At 44.0% G+C, this 15,967-nt stretch overlaps 1 protein-coding gene across 1 annotated transcript in view; it reads right to left on the bottom strand.

Moving 5' to 3' along the window:
- Window positions 1-1,972: 1,972 nt before the first annotated feature.
- The window catches only part of sil1 (SIL1 nucleotide exchange factor), a 255,947-nt gene continuing 241,952 nt past the window's right edge, over window positions 1,973-15,967 (bottom strand). The window contains exons 6-9 of the mRNA XM_062990651.1: window positions 4,858-4,979; window positions 4,632-4,728; window positions 2,595-2,759; window positions 1,973-2,422 (exon numbers count right to left, since the gene is read on the bottom strand). Coding sequence (XP_062846721.1) covers window positions 2,063-2,422; window positions 2,595-2,759; window positions 4,632-4,728; window positions 4,858-4,979 — 744 coding nt within the window. The 3' untranslated portion in view covers window positions 1,973-2,062. The remainder of the gene's footprint in view (window positions 2,423-2,594; window positions 2,760-4,631; window positions 4,729-4,857; window positions 4,980-15,967) is intronic.

Below are 15,967 nucleotides of genomic sequence, written 5' to 3'. Positions count from 1 at the left end.
GCAGTAGGGACAACACCTGATGTCAGGGAGTTGTTGATGATGGGTGTGATGAAGGGGATTAGGTCCTGTGAGATGTCTTTGAGGATGGTGGATGGTATAGGGTCGAGTGTGCATGTGGTGGGATTGCTGGATGAGAGGAGCTGTGTAACCTCATCCATGGTGAGTGGGGTGAAGCTGGTGAGTGTGTTGGTGGGTTGAGGGTCAGTTGAAAGTGGGTCAGTCGGAGAGAAGGATTGATTGATTTTGTCAATCTTGTCCTGAAAGAATGTTGCAAAGTCAGTAGCAGTAAGAGAGGCAGATGGGGGAGGAGGAGGAGGGTTCAGAAGTGACGAAAAGATAGAATGAAGCTTACGTGGGTCAGCAGCAGATTGTTCAAGCTTAGCTTTGTAAAAAGATGTTTTTGCAGCAGTCACGTCAGATGAGAACTTGGACAGCAGATCGTGGTAGGAGTGGAGATCAACACCGAGCTTAGATTTCCTCCACTTTCTCTAAGCTGCCCTTAATTCTCTTCTGTTGCTGCGCAATGCATCTGAAAGCCAAGGAGCAGGGTGAGAAGGTTTTCCTCGTTTGAGGGTAAGAGGACAGAGCTGATCAAGAGATGTTGAAAGAGAAGAGAGTAGAGTATTAGTTGCGGAGTTGAGTGGAAGGGTAGCAAGCATGTCAGGGTTAGGTAGTGAAGTTAGGATGTTGGAGATCAGCAAGGAGGAAGATAAAGAGTGAAGATTAGGGTGTGTTTTAAGGGTGTAAGTGTGGTTGGAAGTAGAAAGAGTTGGGAGATAGAGAGAGAAGGACACAAAGTGATGGTCGGAGAGGTGAAGTGGGGTGACGATGAGGTCCAGAGCAGAAGCTGGACGGCTGAAGACCAGGTCCAGAAGATTGCCTCCTTTGTGTGTCGGAGGGCTGTGATTAAAGAGGAGGTCGAAAGATGAAGGAAGAGGAAGAAAACAGGAGGACTGAAGTTTGTCTGTAGGGAGATTAAAGCCACCAAGAAGAGTCAAAGGAGTTTAATCTGAAGGAAAAAAACTCAGAAGAACATCCAGCTCTTCTATGAAATCTCCCAATGAGCCAGGTGGTCTGTAGATGACAATGATATGAAGGGTAATTGGAAAAGTAACAGTAATAGCATGAAATTCAAAGGATGAAATGTTAAGGTGAGAAAGATTCACAGGAGTGAAGTGCCATTTCCTGGTCAAGAGCAAACCTGTACCACCACCCCTACCAGATCCTCTCGGTGTATGAGAGAAGGTGTAGGCAGAGGATAAGGTTGCTGGTGTTGCTGAGTTCTCGGTGGTGATCCACGTCTCAGTCAGTGCCAGGAAGTCAAGGCTGTGGGGAAGTGCAAAAGCTGAGATGAAGTCAGCTTTTTGGACGGCTGATTGACAGTTCCAGACCCCACCTACCACCACTGTTTGAGACTGTTGCAACAGTTGGGGGTAGATGAGGTTGCTGGCATTGCTGTTCCTGTAATGTGACTTGTGATGTCTGCAGGGTCTGTGAGATATGAGCACAGGAATAAATGAGTAGCACATGCCGAGATAAGTTTGGTAAATGAAACAATGTCAGAGACTGATAGTACTTACCCAAAGTTAGTTTAGTTTAGATTAGTAGTAAAAGTTAGACAGATTAAACAATCCAGACAGACATTAAAACCTAGTAATAGTAAAGACCGGCATAGCGGAGATTTAATTTTATACTTAGCTTAGGCCTGCCCTTCAATTCACACCTAGGCCGCTAACAATAGACACCTGAAACCACCCAAGCAATCAGCAAAACACAGATTAATGCAGCAATAGACTAGCTTTAGTTTCTTACAAATAGTTAAATTCTAGCAGTTAAGCAAGTTAATAGTCAAAGTTACAAAGATACATTCTAAAACAAGTTACAGCAAAGAATATACTTCAACCAGAAGCCTACCTTACCCAAGAATACAAATGAACACAATGGAAGTTACAAGCACTGATTCCTCTCCATATATGTACAAATGTTTTATAGACTTTAATAGTACACATATACAACATTTCTAATTGTAATTTCATTTATTTTAATTTATTTCATTGTGCAGTTAGAGCATTTTCAACAATGAGTCCACCAAAACCAAGATCTCTCCAAAGTAGCCATCTTCCTCTCCCTGGGTCTTCTCTGTGAAAGCCATTTTTTGGTATTGCTTGTGCAGGGCACTAAGTAAAATGCTTAGAGTAGGGTTTTGCAGATAGTGCAGCTGACAGTGGGAAACCATGGCAAGAAGAGTGAGCAAAGCTTTCTCCCTCCTGTCATGATCTGGATAGGTCAGAACCTCAGGCACGAGGCTACACCATCCCTGCTCTACAAGCATAGGGAGGAGTATGACTTCACCATACTGGTCCAAAATTTCCTGATGATTAGAATCCAGTACTGGATCAACACCAGTTTGTGAGACAAGCTCCTAGAACACAGTACAATGATATAAAAACCATTTAGATTTTGTCCCTAACAACTGTAATACACTTACATTTTATTTGCATCAATATTATTATATACTGTTTGGAATCCAAAATGTGTTTTGTTGAAAGGTTATTTTAATATAATAACTTTGATAGTCTAAACCCAATACTCACCTTTTCAGTAATCATATCATACAGCACTGTAATAATTCTCACATGTAGAGTCTCAGCACCATGTGTCTGGAACAGCTCATGAAGCACTTGCAAACCCCCAAGCTTTACAAACTGCCTTTGTGCAAAGGGGAAGTGATGCAAAAGACATGCTAATGCAAACAACACCTGAAACACAACAGTGGAAAAAGTAAAAAATAAGCAGTTAATGCACTCATTACAATGGAAAAATGCTCACATATTTTAACAACTTTGTTAGTACACAAATGTTTTACTTAGCAATATAGCATATGGCTATTTTTGGTACAAGGGTAATGGCAATGTTGTCCTTCAATTTATTAACATCAAAACACAATGAATACCTTTGTTTATGTGGTGATGCCACTAACAGATATACACAAAAGATGCTGGGAATAATTACAGTTGCATTTAAACTTATTCAACCATCATTGCAAATTAGGTTTAATAGAAAATGTACAAGACTTCAGCTGTTTGCAAAAAAGCAATCAAACAAAAATTTAAATAGCTCTACACAACTAATACTGTATAACAAGTGGTTTCTCCAATTTCAACACAAAATGGCACTTTTATTGACTACTGCAGTCTCAGAATTATTTAACTTTCTCAATAGAATTCCTTATAAGAGCACACATTTGCGAATCAGGAAATGTCTCAAGCACACCCAAAGCAACAAATTAAGAGTTCCATTAGTTGAATCAGGTGTGTTTGAGATAAGACACATCAAATACCTGGACTGGCTACAGGGGTTATTGACTCTGAGGTTAGACTGCATGTTAGAAATAAGTCAAGAGAGTTGTCCAAATTGTTATGAAAAAAGCTAATTGGCATGCACAAACAAGAAAAACATAATTGTAGATTAATAATCCTAGATATACCTAGATAACTCTAGATATACAGTTGGAAGCATAGTTCGTGAGTTCAAAGTTAAAGTTGACTGTCTACACTACTTGGAAGTGGCAGAATGACTGACACAAGATTCCTGATGAGGCATTTGGTCAAAAACCCTTGAGTGACTACAAAAGACCTGCAGCAAGATTTGGTAGCAGCAAGCACTGAGGTTCCAGTTTGCACAGTAAATCGCGAACTAAATGCTGAAGGTCTCCATGCCCTAATTCCAAGACGTATAGCCCTACTAACCCAAATGCACAAGAAAACACAGCTCTAATATACACAAAACCATATAAATAAACCACAGACATTATGGGATTATTCTGTTCTTGGAGTGATAAAACAAAATATTTTTTTTGGTCCTGGTTTGTCTGCAGGAGGAAATAAGAAGCATATGCTGAAAAGAACACCTTGCCTACAGTGAAGCATGGGGGTGGTTCGCTGAAGCTCTGGGGCTGCTTTGCTTCCTCTGGCACTGAAAACCTGCAGCACATGGATGGCAAGATGAATTCAATCAAGTGTCAGAAAATCCTAGGAGGAAAATATCATGGTTTTTGTAAGAAAGCATAATTGGACCTTCCAACAGGAAATGATTCCCTGCATACCTTAAAGTCCACCAAAGCTTGGTTTTAGATAAGGTCCTGGAAGATTCTGGAGTGGCAGTCACAGTTGCCCGACTTAAATTCCATAGAAAAACTTTGGTGGGATTTGACAGTTGAGGCACACAAATGCAAGAATATTAGTGTCATGAAGGGGTTTAATAATTATGAGACAGCAGTAGCCATTAAAAGTGGCTTTTTAAGTTGAATTTGGAGCAACCACTTGTTTATTGCAAACAACTGAAAGTTTGGCTACTAAACATTAATTGCAATGGGGTTAAGTAATGTTGATTGCAACTGTACAATGGTTAGTGAAATAATGTTTTTTTTTCTCTAGTGGTGATAGTTTAGTTTCATTTTTCAATTTAATACAGTGTTTTATTACTACAAATTACAAAAAATGTCAAACCATAATTAGCTAAATAATTTAAATAAAAAGCTGAATCTTTAAAATGTATCAATTTCTCAATGTAAGGCCCTAAAAGTAAAACAATTGTATGAAATGAGAATACAACACAAACACATTTCCTACCTTTTTCTTAATAGGCAATGGTTGTGGGGTAGCAAGTAAAGTGAGTAACTTTTGTAATGTACCACACTTCAAAGCCATAACCTGGACAGATGGGTTACTAAAACAAGGAGAAACCAGGCAATTACTTACTAATCCAATATTTTAAATTTAGCAACTACTCAACAATAATTCCTAATGATAGTAGAGCTATAAAGTATTTTTGTTGGGTGATTGAAAAGAACATAACCTTGAAACGGCTGCTCCTAATACAAATGCCGCACTTTCCTGAAGTTTATCATTTGTGTCATTTAAGGTATCAGTTACCAATATCAATCCACCCATTGACACCAGATTATGTGCATTATCCACCTAAAATAAAAAAAGATAAAAAATTAGATCAGATCATTTTACTCTATTTTTTCCATGATTGCATGTGTTTACATGCACACAATGCAGTAAAGCAAAAAAAGGTCAGATTTTTATCAGTTATCTGATTAACACACTTTTCCATATCTGGAATGAAAGCAGTATTGGATTACCAACTGGCAACCCCGGTGTTTCTTTCCAATTGAGCAATTTTACTCATCAAAACGTGGGTTCTGCAACATCTAAGTGGGACATGTTTATTCTCTCTCAGTCATTAGTGATAGTATTATGTGTAATAATAAGTATAGATTAATTGTTAATCTGATAAAGATATCAGCATAGTAGTAGAAGGATGGCGTGGCAGATAGCTGCCTCGGTGAGAGCTCTCTTTGTTTTGTGTTGGTTTTTGTTTGTTAATGTTATCTATTGTGCGTCAAACTCGGTCAGTTGGAGCTTCAGGGACAATGTTTCATCAACTTTTATTCCAGAGTTTTTAAAATCCTTTAGAGTTTTTGGAAATCCTCACAACGGGTGCGCTGGCTATACTCAATCTGGCAAGAAAGCGGCGGATTGGAGCCCGAACACCTTTACCGTCTTTATTCCTCTCCAATCTGCAATCTCTGCACAACAAAATGGAGGAACTACTTCTGCTTAACCAGACCAACAAGGACTTCAAGGATTCTGAGAAGCGTGGTATCGAATCCAGCCTTGCTTTACCGGTTCGAAGCTGAGTGGCTATATGAGCAACGATTGGCCGGTTGCTCATGTGGGGGGTGGGACAAAGAACCGGATGTGGGTCTCTCTCTGTCAGAATGCGATTGCGTTCTCTGCCGGCTGATTGGAGGCGCTTACACAGAGATGGGAGAGGGTGCCCTTAGGGTGTGTCTCTACGCATGCAACGCTAGGTGGCGCCAAACTCGTCAATGTGTGGGTGGCAAAGATGCATCTGGCTGCTGCTCGTGTTTCGGAGGGGATACGGGTTAGCTTCAATCACCTCCGTCAGGGCAGGGTTCGGCATAGACAGAGAGGAAGCACGATGCTAATTGAACAATTGGATGCGCTAAAAGGGGAGAAAAAGGGGTAAAAAAAAAAAAAAAAAAAACAAGGACTTCAAACACATCTGCCCTGTGCTTTCCGGAAACCTGTCTTTCGGAGCTTTCCCCGGATAGCGAGCTGCATCTCCCCGGCTTTCAGCTGCACCGAGCGGACAGAGACACGGAGCTTAGCTGCAAAACAAGAGGAGGAAGACTGTGCTTCTACATCAATGAACGCTGGTGTAAAGACGTAACGGTACTGTTAAAATCATGCACTCCTCATCTAGAATCACTTTTCATTAACTGTAAATCGTACTACTCTCCCAGAGAGTTTTCTTCATTCATTCTGGTTGCTGTTTACATTCCGCCGGATGCGCACACGATGTGCAGAAACTGCTGGCCGATCAGATAATTAAAATAGAAAGGGAGAACCTGGACTCACTGCTCATCATCCTGGGAGACTTTAACAGTGCAAATCTTACAAAAGAAATGCCAAAATATAAACAACACGTCAACTGTGCCACGAGAGAAGGGAACATTTTGGATTATTGCTACATCTCTGTTAAAAATGCCTATCGCTCCGTCTTGCGTTCGGCTCTCGGACATTCCCACCACAGTCTCGCTCACCTCATTCCCTCATACAGGCAGAGACTCAAAACTAATAAGCCTGTCATTACAACAGTGAAGAAGTGGAGCAGTGAAGACATTGAAAAGCTACAGGGTTGCTTTGTATCCACAAACTGGTCTGTCTTTGAGGGGCGACGGACAGCTTGGATGAATATACAGACACTGTAGCATCATACATCAGTTTCTGTGAGGACAGCTGTATTTTTCCTGTGTTGTAGTAACAATTAACCATGGTTCTCGGCTGAACTCAGACAGCTTCGGAGGGAAAAGGAAGCAGCATTCAGGAGTGGAGATATAGTGCTTTAAAACATCCACCATCATACCAGTCCCCCAAAAAATGAACATTTCTGGACTGAATGATTACAAGTCTGTAGCCCCTGACATCTGTAGTCATGAAGGTCTTCAAACCACAATTCCTTTGATGGATCCCCTGCAGTTTGCAAACAGAGCAAACAGATCTGTCGATGATGCAGTCAACGTGGCCCTGCACTTCATGCTACAGTATCTCGACAGTCCTGGAACCTATGCTAGAGTTCTGTTTGTGGACTTCAGCTCGGCTTTTTACACCATAGTGCCAGAGCTGCTACAGGTCAAACTGTCCCAGCTGTCTGTGCCTAATGCCAGCTGCCGGTGGATCATGGACTTCCAAACAAACAGGAGACAGCAGGTACGGCTAGGAAAACACATCAGACCAGCGGACCCTAAGTACTGGTGTACCAAAAGGCTGTGTGCTTTCACCCCTCCTCTTCAGTTTCTACACCAATGACTGTGTTTCTAAGAAACCAGCTGTAAAGATCCTTAAGTTTGCTGATGACACCACTGTGGTGGGCCTCATAACCGATGGTGACGAGTCTGCCTACAGAAAGGAAGTCGAGCAGCTGGTCACCTGGTGCAGCAGCAATCACCTGCTGATCAACACACAAAAGACTGTAGAGATGGTGGTGGACCTCAGGCGCAACCCCCCCCCCCTCACAATTAATGGCTCTATGGTCTCGATGGTGGAGCCACTTAAGTTCCTGGGCACCACCTTATCCAGGAACCTAAAGTGGAAAAAGAACACACTCTCCATTGCCAAGAGGGCTCAGCAGAGAATATTCTTCCTGTGACAACTGAGGAAATTCAACTTGCCACAGAGTCTGCTGATCCAGTTTTACACAGCAATCATCTATCACCATCTGGTTTGGTTCCTCAACATCACAAGAACGAGCCAAACTCCAACGTATAATCAGGACAGCGGAGAGGATCATTGGATGTAGTCTGCCAACACTTCAGGACATCTACAACAGCAGAGTGCTGAAGCGTGCCGGCAAAATTACAGCAGACTCCTCTCATCTTGGACATCAACTTTTGCAAACATTTTTGTCTGGCAGGAGACTCAGGACAATAAAAACGAAAACAACCAGACATGCTAACAGATTTTTTTCAAGAGCTGCAACAATTCTCAACCACATTTGCTCCCTTGGTTAATACTTATTTAACAGACCAGACAGCACACGGACTGTTAACATGCTACATGTCATACATGTGTATTATTATGTGTACTATTATGTGTATTACTATGTGTATTATTATGTGTATTATTATGTATCACCAAAACAAATTCCTCGTATGTGTAACATACCTGGCGAAATAAAGTGATTCTGATTCTGATTCGAATGTAAAAAAGTAGAGTTTTCGACACAGGGACAAATGGGTGATGTCTCAATGACAAAGCCAAAGGGCTAAGAACCAACATTAAACAAACATTTCAGGTCTACACGTCTAACCAGTATTCCCTACTTAGCAGCTCGCTTTCTGAGAAATCTGTTAATAAAAGTGTTCTGCTAAAGAGACTCTCAGCTTTGTACATTGCCTCCCCTATATAGTTACCTTTAGCCAGGGCATCTGATGTAAAAGTGCTGGATAATGCTAAACGTTAATTATACATGACTGTTTTTTATGCCGTCATGAATGATGTATTTTTGAGGCAGTGTGAGATCAAGAAGAACTAGAGAGTGCATTTCCGGAGAAAATGCGAGTGTGATTGCCGTGTGGCGGTCGGCGGGCGTGCGCGCGTATCCTGACGCCGTTTGTAAGCCAGGTGGGGCATCGGCGGGCCGGACGGTTCAGAGTCGGAACGGCGTCGATATCTGGAAATGTCAAAAATGGGCGTGGCAGGCGGCCGGGTGTGCCCATCCAAAAATTACATCCATGTCCCAGTGTCATCAGTGGGCCGAATGATTTAGAGTTGGAACAGTGTTGATATCTTGAAATAGAAAAAATGGGCATGGCAGGTGGGCGAGGCTGCGTATCAATATGCTGTATCCAAGTCGGGGTGTCATCAGTGGGCTAAACAATTTAGAGTTGGAACGGTGTTGATATCTCGAAATATTAAAAAACGGGCGTGGCAGGCGGGCGGGGCTGCGTATGACCATGCTCTATCCAAGTTGGGGTGTCATTAACTGGCCGGATGATTTACAGTTGGAACGGCATTGATATCTCGAAATTTCCAAAAAATAAATTGAAGTGAACAAGACAAAAAAACGGGCGTGGCGGGCGAACGGGCGGGTGGATCCAAAAGCTGTAAACAAGCATTGTTGTAATTTACGGGCCGGACGATTTAGAGTTGGAACGGTATCGATATCTCGAAAATTGTAGAAAAAAAAGCCAGAAAGATTGGCCAAAACCGGTAAAAAACGGGCGTGGTGGGCGAACGGGCAGGCGGATCCTAAAGCTTTCTTCAAGAAGTGGTGTCATTAACAGGCCGGACGATTTAGAGTTGGAACGGCATCGATATCTCAACATTTTTTCAAAAATGAATGGGAGTCTATGGGGAAAATTTTCCGGAAAAATGGGCGTGGCAAGCGACCAGCCAGGCGGATCGAAAACCTGTATACAAGCAGTCCATTCCCGTATGGGCCGGACGATTTGGCGTTGGAACGGGGTCGATATCTCGAAAACTGCGGACGAAGAAGCGGAGACAAAAAACGGGTGGAATAATAATAATAATAAAAATAATATGACTTTCGGATAACAATAGTATGATTGCCTTTAGGCAACCACACTAACTAATAGTGTGCTTGCATTCTGCAATCACACTAATAACAATAGTGTGCTTGCATTCTGCAATCACACTAACTAGAGAGTGCATTTTTTCGAAAATGAATGGAGGTCTATGGGACCAAAAAAACGCTACAAAAACGGGCGTGGCAGGCGAACGGGCGGGCGGATCAAAAACCTGTATACAAGCAGTCCATTCCTGTATGGGCCGGACGATTTGCCGCTGGAACGGGGTCGATATCTCGAAAACTGCGGACGAAGAAAGCCGGACAAAAAACGGGTGGAATAATAACTAGAGAGTGCATTTCCGGAGAAAATGCGAGTGTGATTGCCGTGTGGCGGTCGGCGGGCGTGCGCAGGTGGGGGGTGCGCATGTGTTTAGAAGTGGTGCGGTGCGTGGGGTGTGAATACTTTCTCCCAGACAGGCCACTGTATCTGTGCACAAGCTGTGGTGTGAGCACAAGTTCACTCTGGGTGTGTTTGAAACGCCAAACCTGTAAAAAAATGCATTTCTGCACGTTTCTACTGCTTACAAATCAGTACTCATTCATTTATATGTGATTATCACTGTAGGGGCCATGGTATTGCGCAATCTATGATCGGCTGTGTCTCATTTACAGCTTTCAGGCACAGTGCACTTACACAGTGCTCACACTTCAGTACCTACTTTAGCATTTAGCCATTCCCATTGATTTCAATGCATTCGTTAGCCTTGAAGCTAACGGATATAAATATCTTTTTTTCTGTTGCAACGCGAACGATATGACGCTCACTGCTAAGTGTAACTGCACTATAATTTCATTCTGTGCAGCGTTTTCACCTTAAAAATCACTAATACTTTAGTTACGGACCAAAATAAGTCAGATTTTTTGTCGGCGGCCATTTTCTGTTCTCAGAACGGCCTGAACATGTCGCCTACGTCATCATGTTGACGTTCTATGGACAGCCAAAGGTGTCAAGATTTTTGTCCAAAAATTCGGGCAAAAACGGGCATAAATGCCACACGGATGGGCGTATCCGGATGATTTTTTGGATTTGGGCGCTAATTAATGACCCGGCCGATCAAGGGTTGGAACGGCGTTGATAGCTCGAAATTTTTTTCAAAATGAATGGGAGTCAATGGGGCAAAACGGGCACCCTAAAACGGGCACTGTGCCCACAGTGTTGGTTCGATCCAAAAGCTGTATACAAGCAGTCCATTCCCGTATGGGCCGGACGATTTGGCACTGGAACGGGGTCGATATCTCGAAAATTGCGGACGAAGAAAGGGAGACAAAAAACGGGCGGAATGGCAATAATATATTGAAAACGAAAATAACAACTAGAGAGTGCATTTCCGGACAAAATGCGAGTGTGATTGCCGTGTGCCGGTCGGCGTGCGTGCGCGCTTATCCGAACGCCATATCTAAGCTGGGAGCAGCGTCGACGGGCCGGACGGCTCAGAGTCGGAACAGCGTCGACGTCCGGACGTCTCAGAAACGGGTGTGGCAGACGGGCGGGGCTGCGTATGACCATGCTGTATCCAAGTCGGGGTGTCATCAGTGGGCTAAACAAATTAGAGTTGGAACGGCACTGATATCTCGAAATATTAAAAAAGTGGGCGTGGCAGGCGGGCGGGGCTGCGTATGACCATGCTGTATCCAAGTCGGGGTGTCATCAGTGGGCTAAACAAATTAGAGTTGGAACGGCGCTGATATCTCGAAATATAAAAAAAGTGGGCGTGGCAGGCGGGCGGGGCTGCGTATGACCATGCTGTACCCAGGTTGGGGTGTCATTAACTGCCCGGATGATTTACAGTTGGAACGGCGTTGATATCTCGAAATTTCCAAAAAATTAATGGAAGTGAATGGGGCTGAAAATCGGGCGTGGCAGGTGGGCGTGGGTTCGAGTCCCCATGCTGTATCTGAGTCGGGGTTACATCAGAGGGCTTTACAATTTAGAGTTGGAACGGCGTTGATATCTCAAACTTTCAAAAAATGAATGGAATGAATGGGGCTCTTATAGGTTAAATAAAGGTTATAGAAATAACCATTAAATAACCATTAAAATAAAATGAATGGAAGTCAATGGTATTGCGCAATGTATGATCGGCTGTGTCTCATTTACAGCTTTCAGGCATAGTGCACTCACACTTCGGTCCCTCTTTTAGCATGTAGCCATTGCCATTGCTTTCAATGCATCCGTTAGCCTTGAAGCTAACGGATAGAAATATCCTTTTTTCTGTTGCAACGCGAACGATATGACGCTCCCTGCTAAGTGTTACTGGCTTATAATTTCATTCTGTGCAGCGTTTTCACCTTAAAAATCACTAATACTTTAGTTACAGACCAAAATAAGTCAGATTTTTTTGCGGCCGCCATTTTCTGCTCTCAGAACGGCCTGAAGATGCCGCCTACGTCATCACGTTGACGTTCTATGGAAAGCCAAAGGTGTCAAGATTTTTGTCCAAAAATCCTGGCAAAAACGGGCATAAATGCCACACGGATGGGCGTATCCGGAAGATTTTTTGGATTTGGGCGCTAATTAATGACCCGGTCGATCAAGGGTTGGAACGGCGTTGATAGCTCGAAATTTTTTTCAAAATGAATGGGAGTCAATGGGGCAAAACGGGCACCTTAAAACGGGCACTGTGCCCACAGTGTTGGTTCGATCCAAAAGCTGTATACAAGCAGTCCATTCCCGTATGGACCGGACGATTTGGCACTGGAACGGGGTCGATATCTCGAAAATTGCGGACGAAGAAAGGGAGACAAAAAACCGGCGGAATGGCAATAATATATTGAAAACGAAAATAACAATAACAACTAGAGTGCATTTCCGGAGAAAATGCGAGTGTGATTGCCGTGTGGCGGTCGGCGGGCGTGCGCAGGTCGGGGGCGCGCATGCGTTTAGAAGTGGTGCGGTGCGTGGGGTGTGAATACTTTCTCCCAGACAGGCCACTGTATCTGCGCACAAGCTGTGGTGTGAGCACAAGTTCACTCTGGGTGTGTTTGAAAAGCCAAACCTGTAAAAAAATGCATTTCTGCACGTTTGTACTGCTTACAAATCAGTACTCATTCATTTACATGTGATTATCACTGTAGGGGCCATGGTATTGCGCAATCTATGATCGGCTGTGTCTCATTTACAGCTTTCAGGCATAGTGCACTCAGACTTCGGTCCCTCTTTTAGCATTTAGCAATTCCCATTGATTTCAATGCATCCGTTAGCCTTGAAGCTAACGGATATAAATATCTTTTTTTCTGTTGCAACGCGAACGATTTGACGCTCACTGCTAAGTGTAACTGCAGTATAATTTCATTCTGTGCAGCGTTTTCATCTTAAAAATCACTAATACTTTAGTTACAGACCAAAATAAGTCAGATTTTTTGGCGGCCGCCATTTTCTATTCTCAGAACGGCCTGAAGATGCCGCCTACGTCATCACGTTGACGTTCTGTGGAAAGCCAAAGGTGTCAAGATTTCTGTCCAAAAATTCGGGCAAAAACGGGCATAAATGCCACACGGATGGGCGTATCCGGATGATTTTTTGGATTTGGGCGCTAATTAATGACCCGGTCGATCAAGGGTTGGAACGGCGTTGATAGCTCGACATTTTTTTCAAAATGAATGGGAGTCAATGGGGAAAAACGGGCACCTTAAAACGGGCACTGTGCCCACAGTGTTGGTTCGATCCAAAAGCTGTATACAAGCGCTCTATTCCCGTATGGGCCGGACGATTTGGCGCTGGAACGGGGTCGATATCTCGAAAACTGCGGGAGAAGAAGCACGGACAAAAAACGGGCAGAATAATAATAATATATTGAAAACGAAAATAACAATAACAATAGTGTGCTTGCATTCTGCAATCACACTAACTAGAGATGTGCATTTCCGGAGAAAATGCGAGTGTGATTGCCGTGTGCCGGTCGGGCGGGAGCGTATCCTAATGCTTTATCCAACTCGGGGTTACATCAGTGAGCTTTACGATATAGAGTTGGAACGGCGTTGATATCTCGAACTTTTAAAAAATGAATGGAAGTGAATAGGCACAAAACCGGGCGTGGCAGTTGGGCGTGAGTTCGAATTCCCATGCTGTATCTGAGTCGGGGTTACATCAGTGGGCTTTACGATATAGAGTTGGAACGGCGTCGATATCTCGAACTTTCAAAAAATGAATGGAAGTGAATAGGGACAAAAACTGGGCGTGGCGGGTGGGTGTGGGTTCAAATCCCCATGCTGTACCTGAGTCGGGGTTACATCAGTGAGCTTTACGATATAGAGTTGGAACGGCGTCGATATCTCGAACTTTCAAAAAATGAATGGAAGTGAATGGGGACAAAAACCGGGCGTGTCAGGTGGGCGTGGGTTCGAATCCCCATGCTGTACCCAAGTTGGGGTTACATCAGTGAGCTTTTCGATTTAGAGTTGGAACGGCGTCGATTTCTCAAATTTTCAAAAAATGAATGGAAGTGAATGGGGACAAAAACCGGGCGTGGCAGGTGGGTGTGGGTTCGAATCCCCATGCTGTATCTGAGTCGGGGTTACATCAGTGAGCTTCACGATATAGAGTTGGAACGGCGTCGATATCTCGAACTTTCAAAAAATGAATGGAAGTGAATGGGGACAAAAACCGGGCGTGGCAGGTGGGTGTGGGTTCGAATCCCCATGCTGTATCTGAGTCGGGGTTACATCAGTGAGCTTTACGATATAGAGTTGGAACGGCGTCGATATCTCGAACTTTCAAAAAATGAATGGAAGTGAATGGGGACAAAAACCAGGCGTGGCAGGTGGGTGTGGGTTCGAATCCCCATGCTGTATCTGAGTCGGGGTTACATCAGTGAGCTTTACGATATAGAGTTGGAACGGCGTCGATATCTCGAACTTTCAAAAAATGAATGGAAGTGAATGGGGACAAAAACCGGGCGTGGCAGGTGGGCGTGGGTTCGAATCCCCATGCTGTATCTGAGTCGGGGTTACATCAGTGAGCTTCACGATATAGAGTTGGAACGGCGTCGATATCTCGAACTTTCAAAAAATGAATGGAAGTGAATGTGGACAAAAACCGGGCGTGGCAGGTGGGTGTGGGTTCGAATCCCCATGCTGTACCTGAGTCGGGGTTACATCAGTGAGCTTTACGATATAGAGTTGGAACGGCGTCGATATCTCGAACTTTCAAAAAATGAATGGAAGTGAATGGGGACAAAAACCGGGCGTGTCAGGTGGGCGTGGGTTCGAATCCCCATGCTGTACCCAAGTTGGGGTTACATCAGTGAGCTTTACGATTTAGAGTTGGAACGGCGTCGATATCTCAAATTTTCAAAAAATGAATGGAAGTGAATGGGGACAAAAACCGGGCGTGGCAGGTGGGTGTGGGTTCGAATCCCCATGCTGTATCTGAGTCGGGGTAACATCAGTGAGCTTTACGATATAGAGTTGGAACGGCGTCGATATCTCGAACTTTCAAAAAATGAATGGAAGTGAATGGGGACAAAAACCGGGCGTGGCAGGTGGGTGTGGGTTCGAATCCCCATGCTGTATCTGAGTCGGGGTTACATCAGTGAGCTTCACGATATAGAGTTGGAACGGCGTCGATATCTCGAACTTTCAAAAAATGAATGGAAGTGAATGGGGACAAAAACCGGGCGTGGCAGGTGGGCGTGGGTTCGAATCCCCATGCTGTATCTGAGTCGGGGTAACATCAGTGAGCTTTATGATATAGAGTTGGAACGGCATCGATATCTCGAACTTTCAAAAAATGAATGGAAGTGAATGGGGACAAAAACCGGGCGTGGCAGGTGGGTGTGGGTTCGAATCCCCATGCTGTATCTGAGTCGGGGTTACATCAGTGAGCTTTACGATATAGAGTTGGAACGGCGTCGATATCTCGAACTTTCAAAAAATGAATGGAAGTGAATGGGGACAAAAACCGGGCGTGGCAGGTGGGCGTGGGTTCGAATCCCCATGCTGTATCTGAGTCGGGGTTACATCAGTGAGCTTCACGATATAGAGTTGGAACGGCGTTGATATCTCGAACTTTCAAAAAATGAATGGAAGTGAATGGGGTCAAAAACCGGGCGTGGCAGGTGGGTGTGGGTTCGAATCCCCATGCTGTATCTGAGTCGGGGTTACATCAGTGAGCTTCACGATATAGAGTTGGAACGGCGTCGATATCTCGAACTTTCAAAAAATGAATGGAAGTGAATGGGGACAAAAACCGGGCGTGGCAGGTGGGTGTGGGTTCGAATCCCCATGCTGTATCTGAGTCGGGGTTACATCAGTGAGCTTCACGATATAGAGTTGGAACGGCGTC

The sequence above is a fragment of the Trichomycterus rosablanca genome, unplaced genomic scaffold (genome assembly GCF_030014385.1).
Source record: "Trichomycterus rosablanca isolate fTriRos1 unplaced genomic scaffold, fTriRos1.hap1 scaffold_48, whole genome shotgun sequence".
Taxonomy (NCBI): Eukaryota; Metazoa; Chordata; class Actinopteri; order Siluriformes; family Trichomycteridae; genus Trichomycterus; species Trichomycterus rosablanca.
The sequence above is the reverse complement of the archived record's forward strand: the minus strand, read 5'-3'. Positions and strand labels throughout refer to the sequence as shown.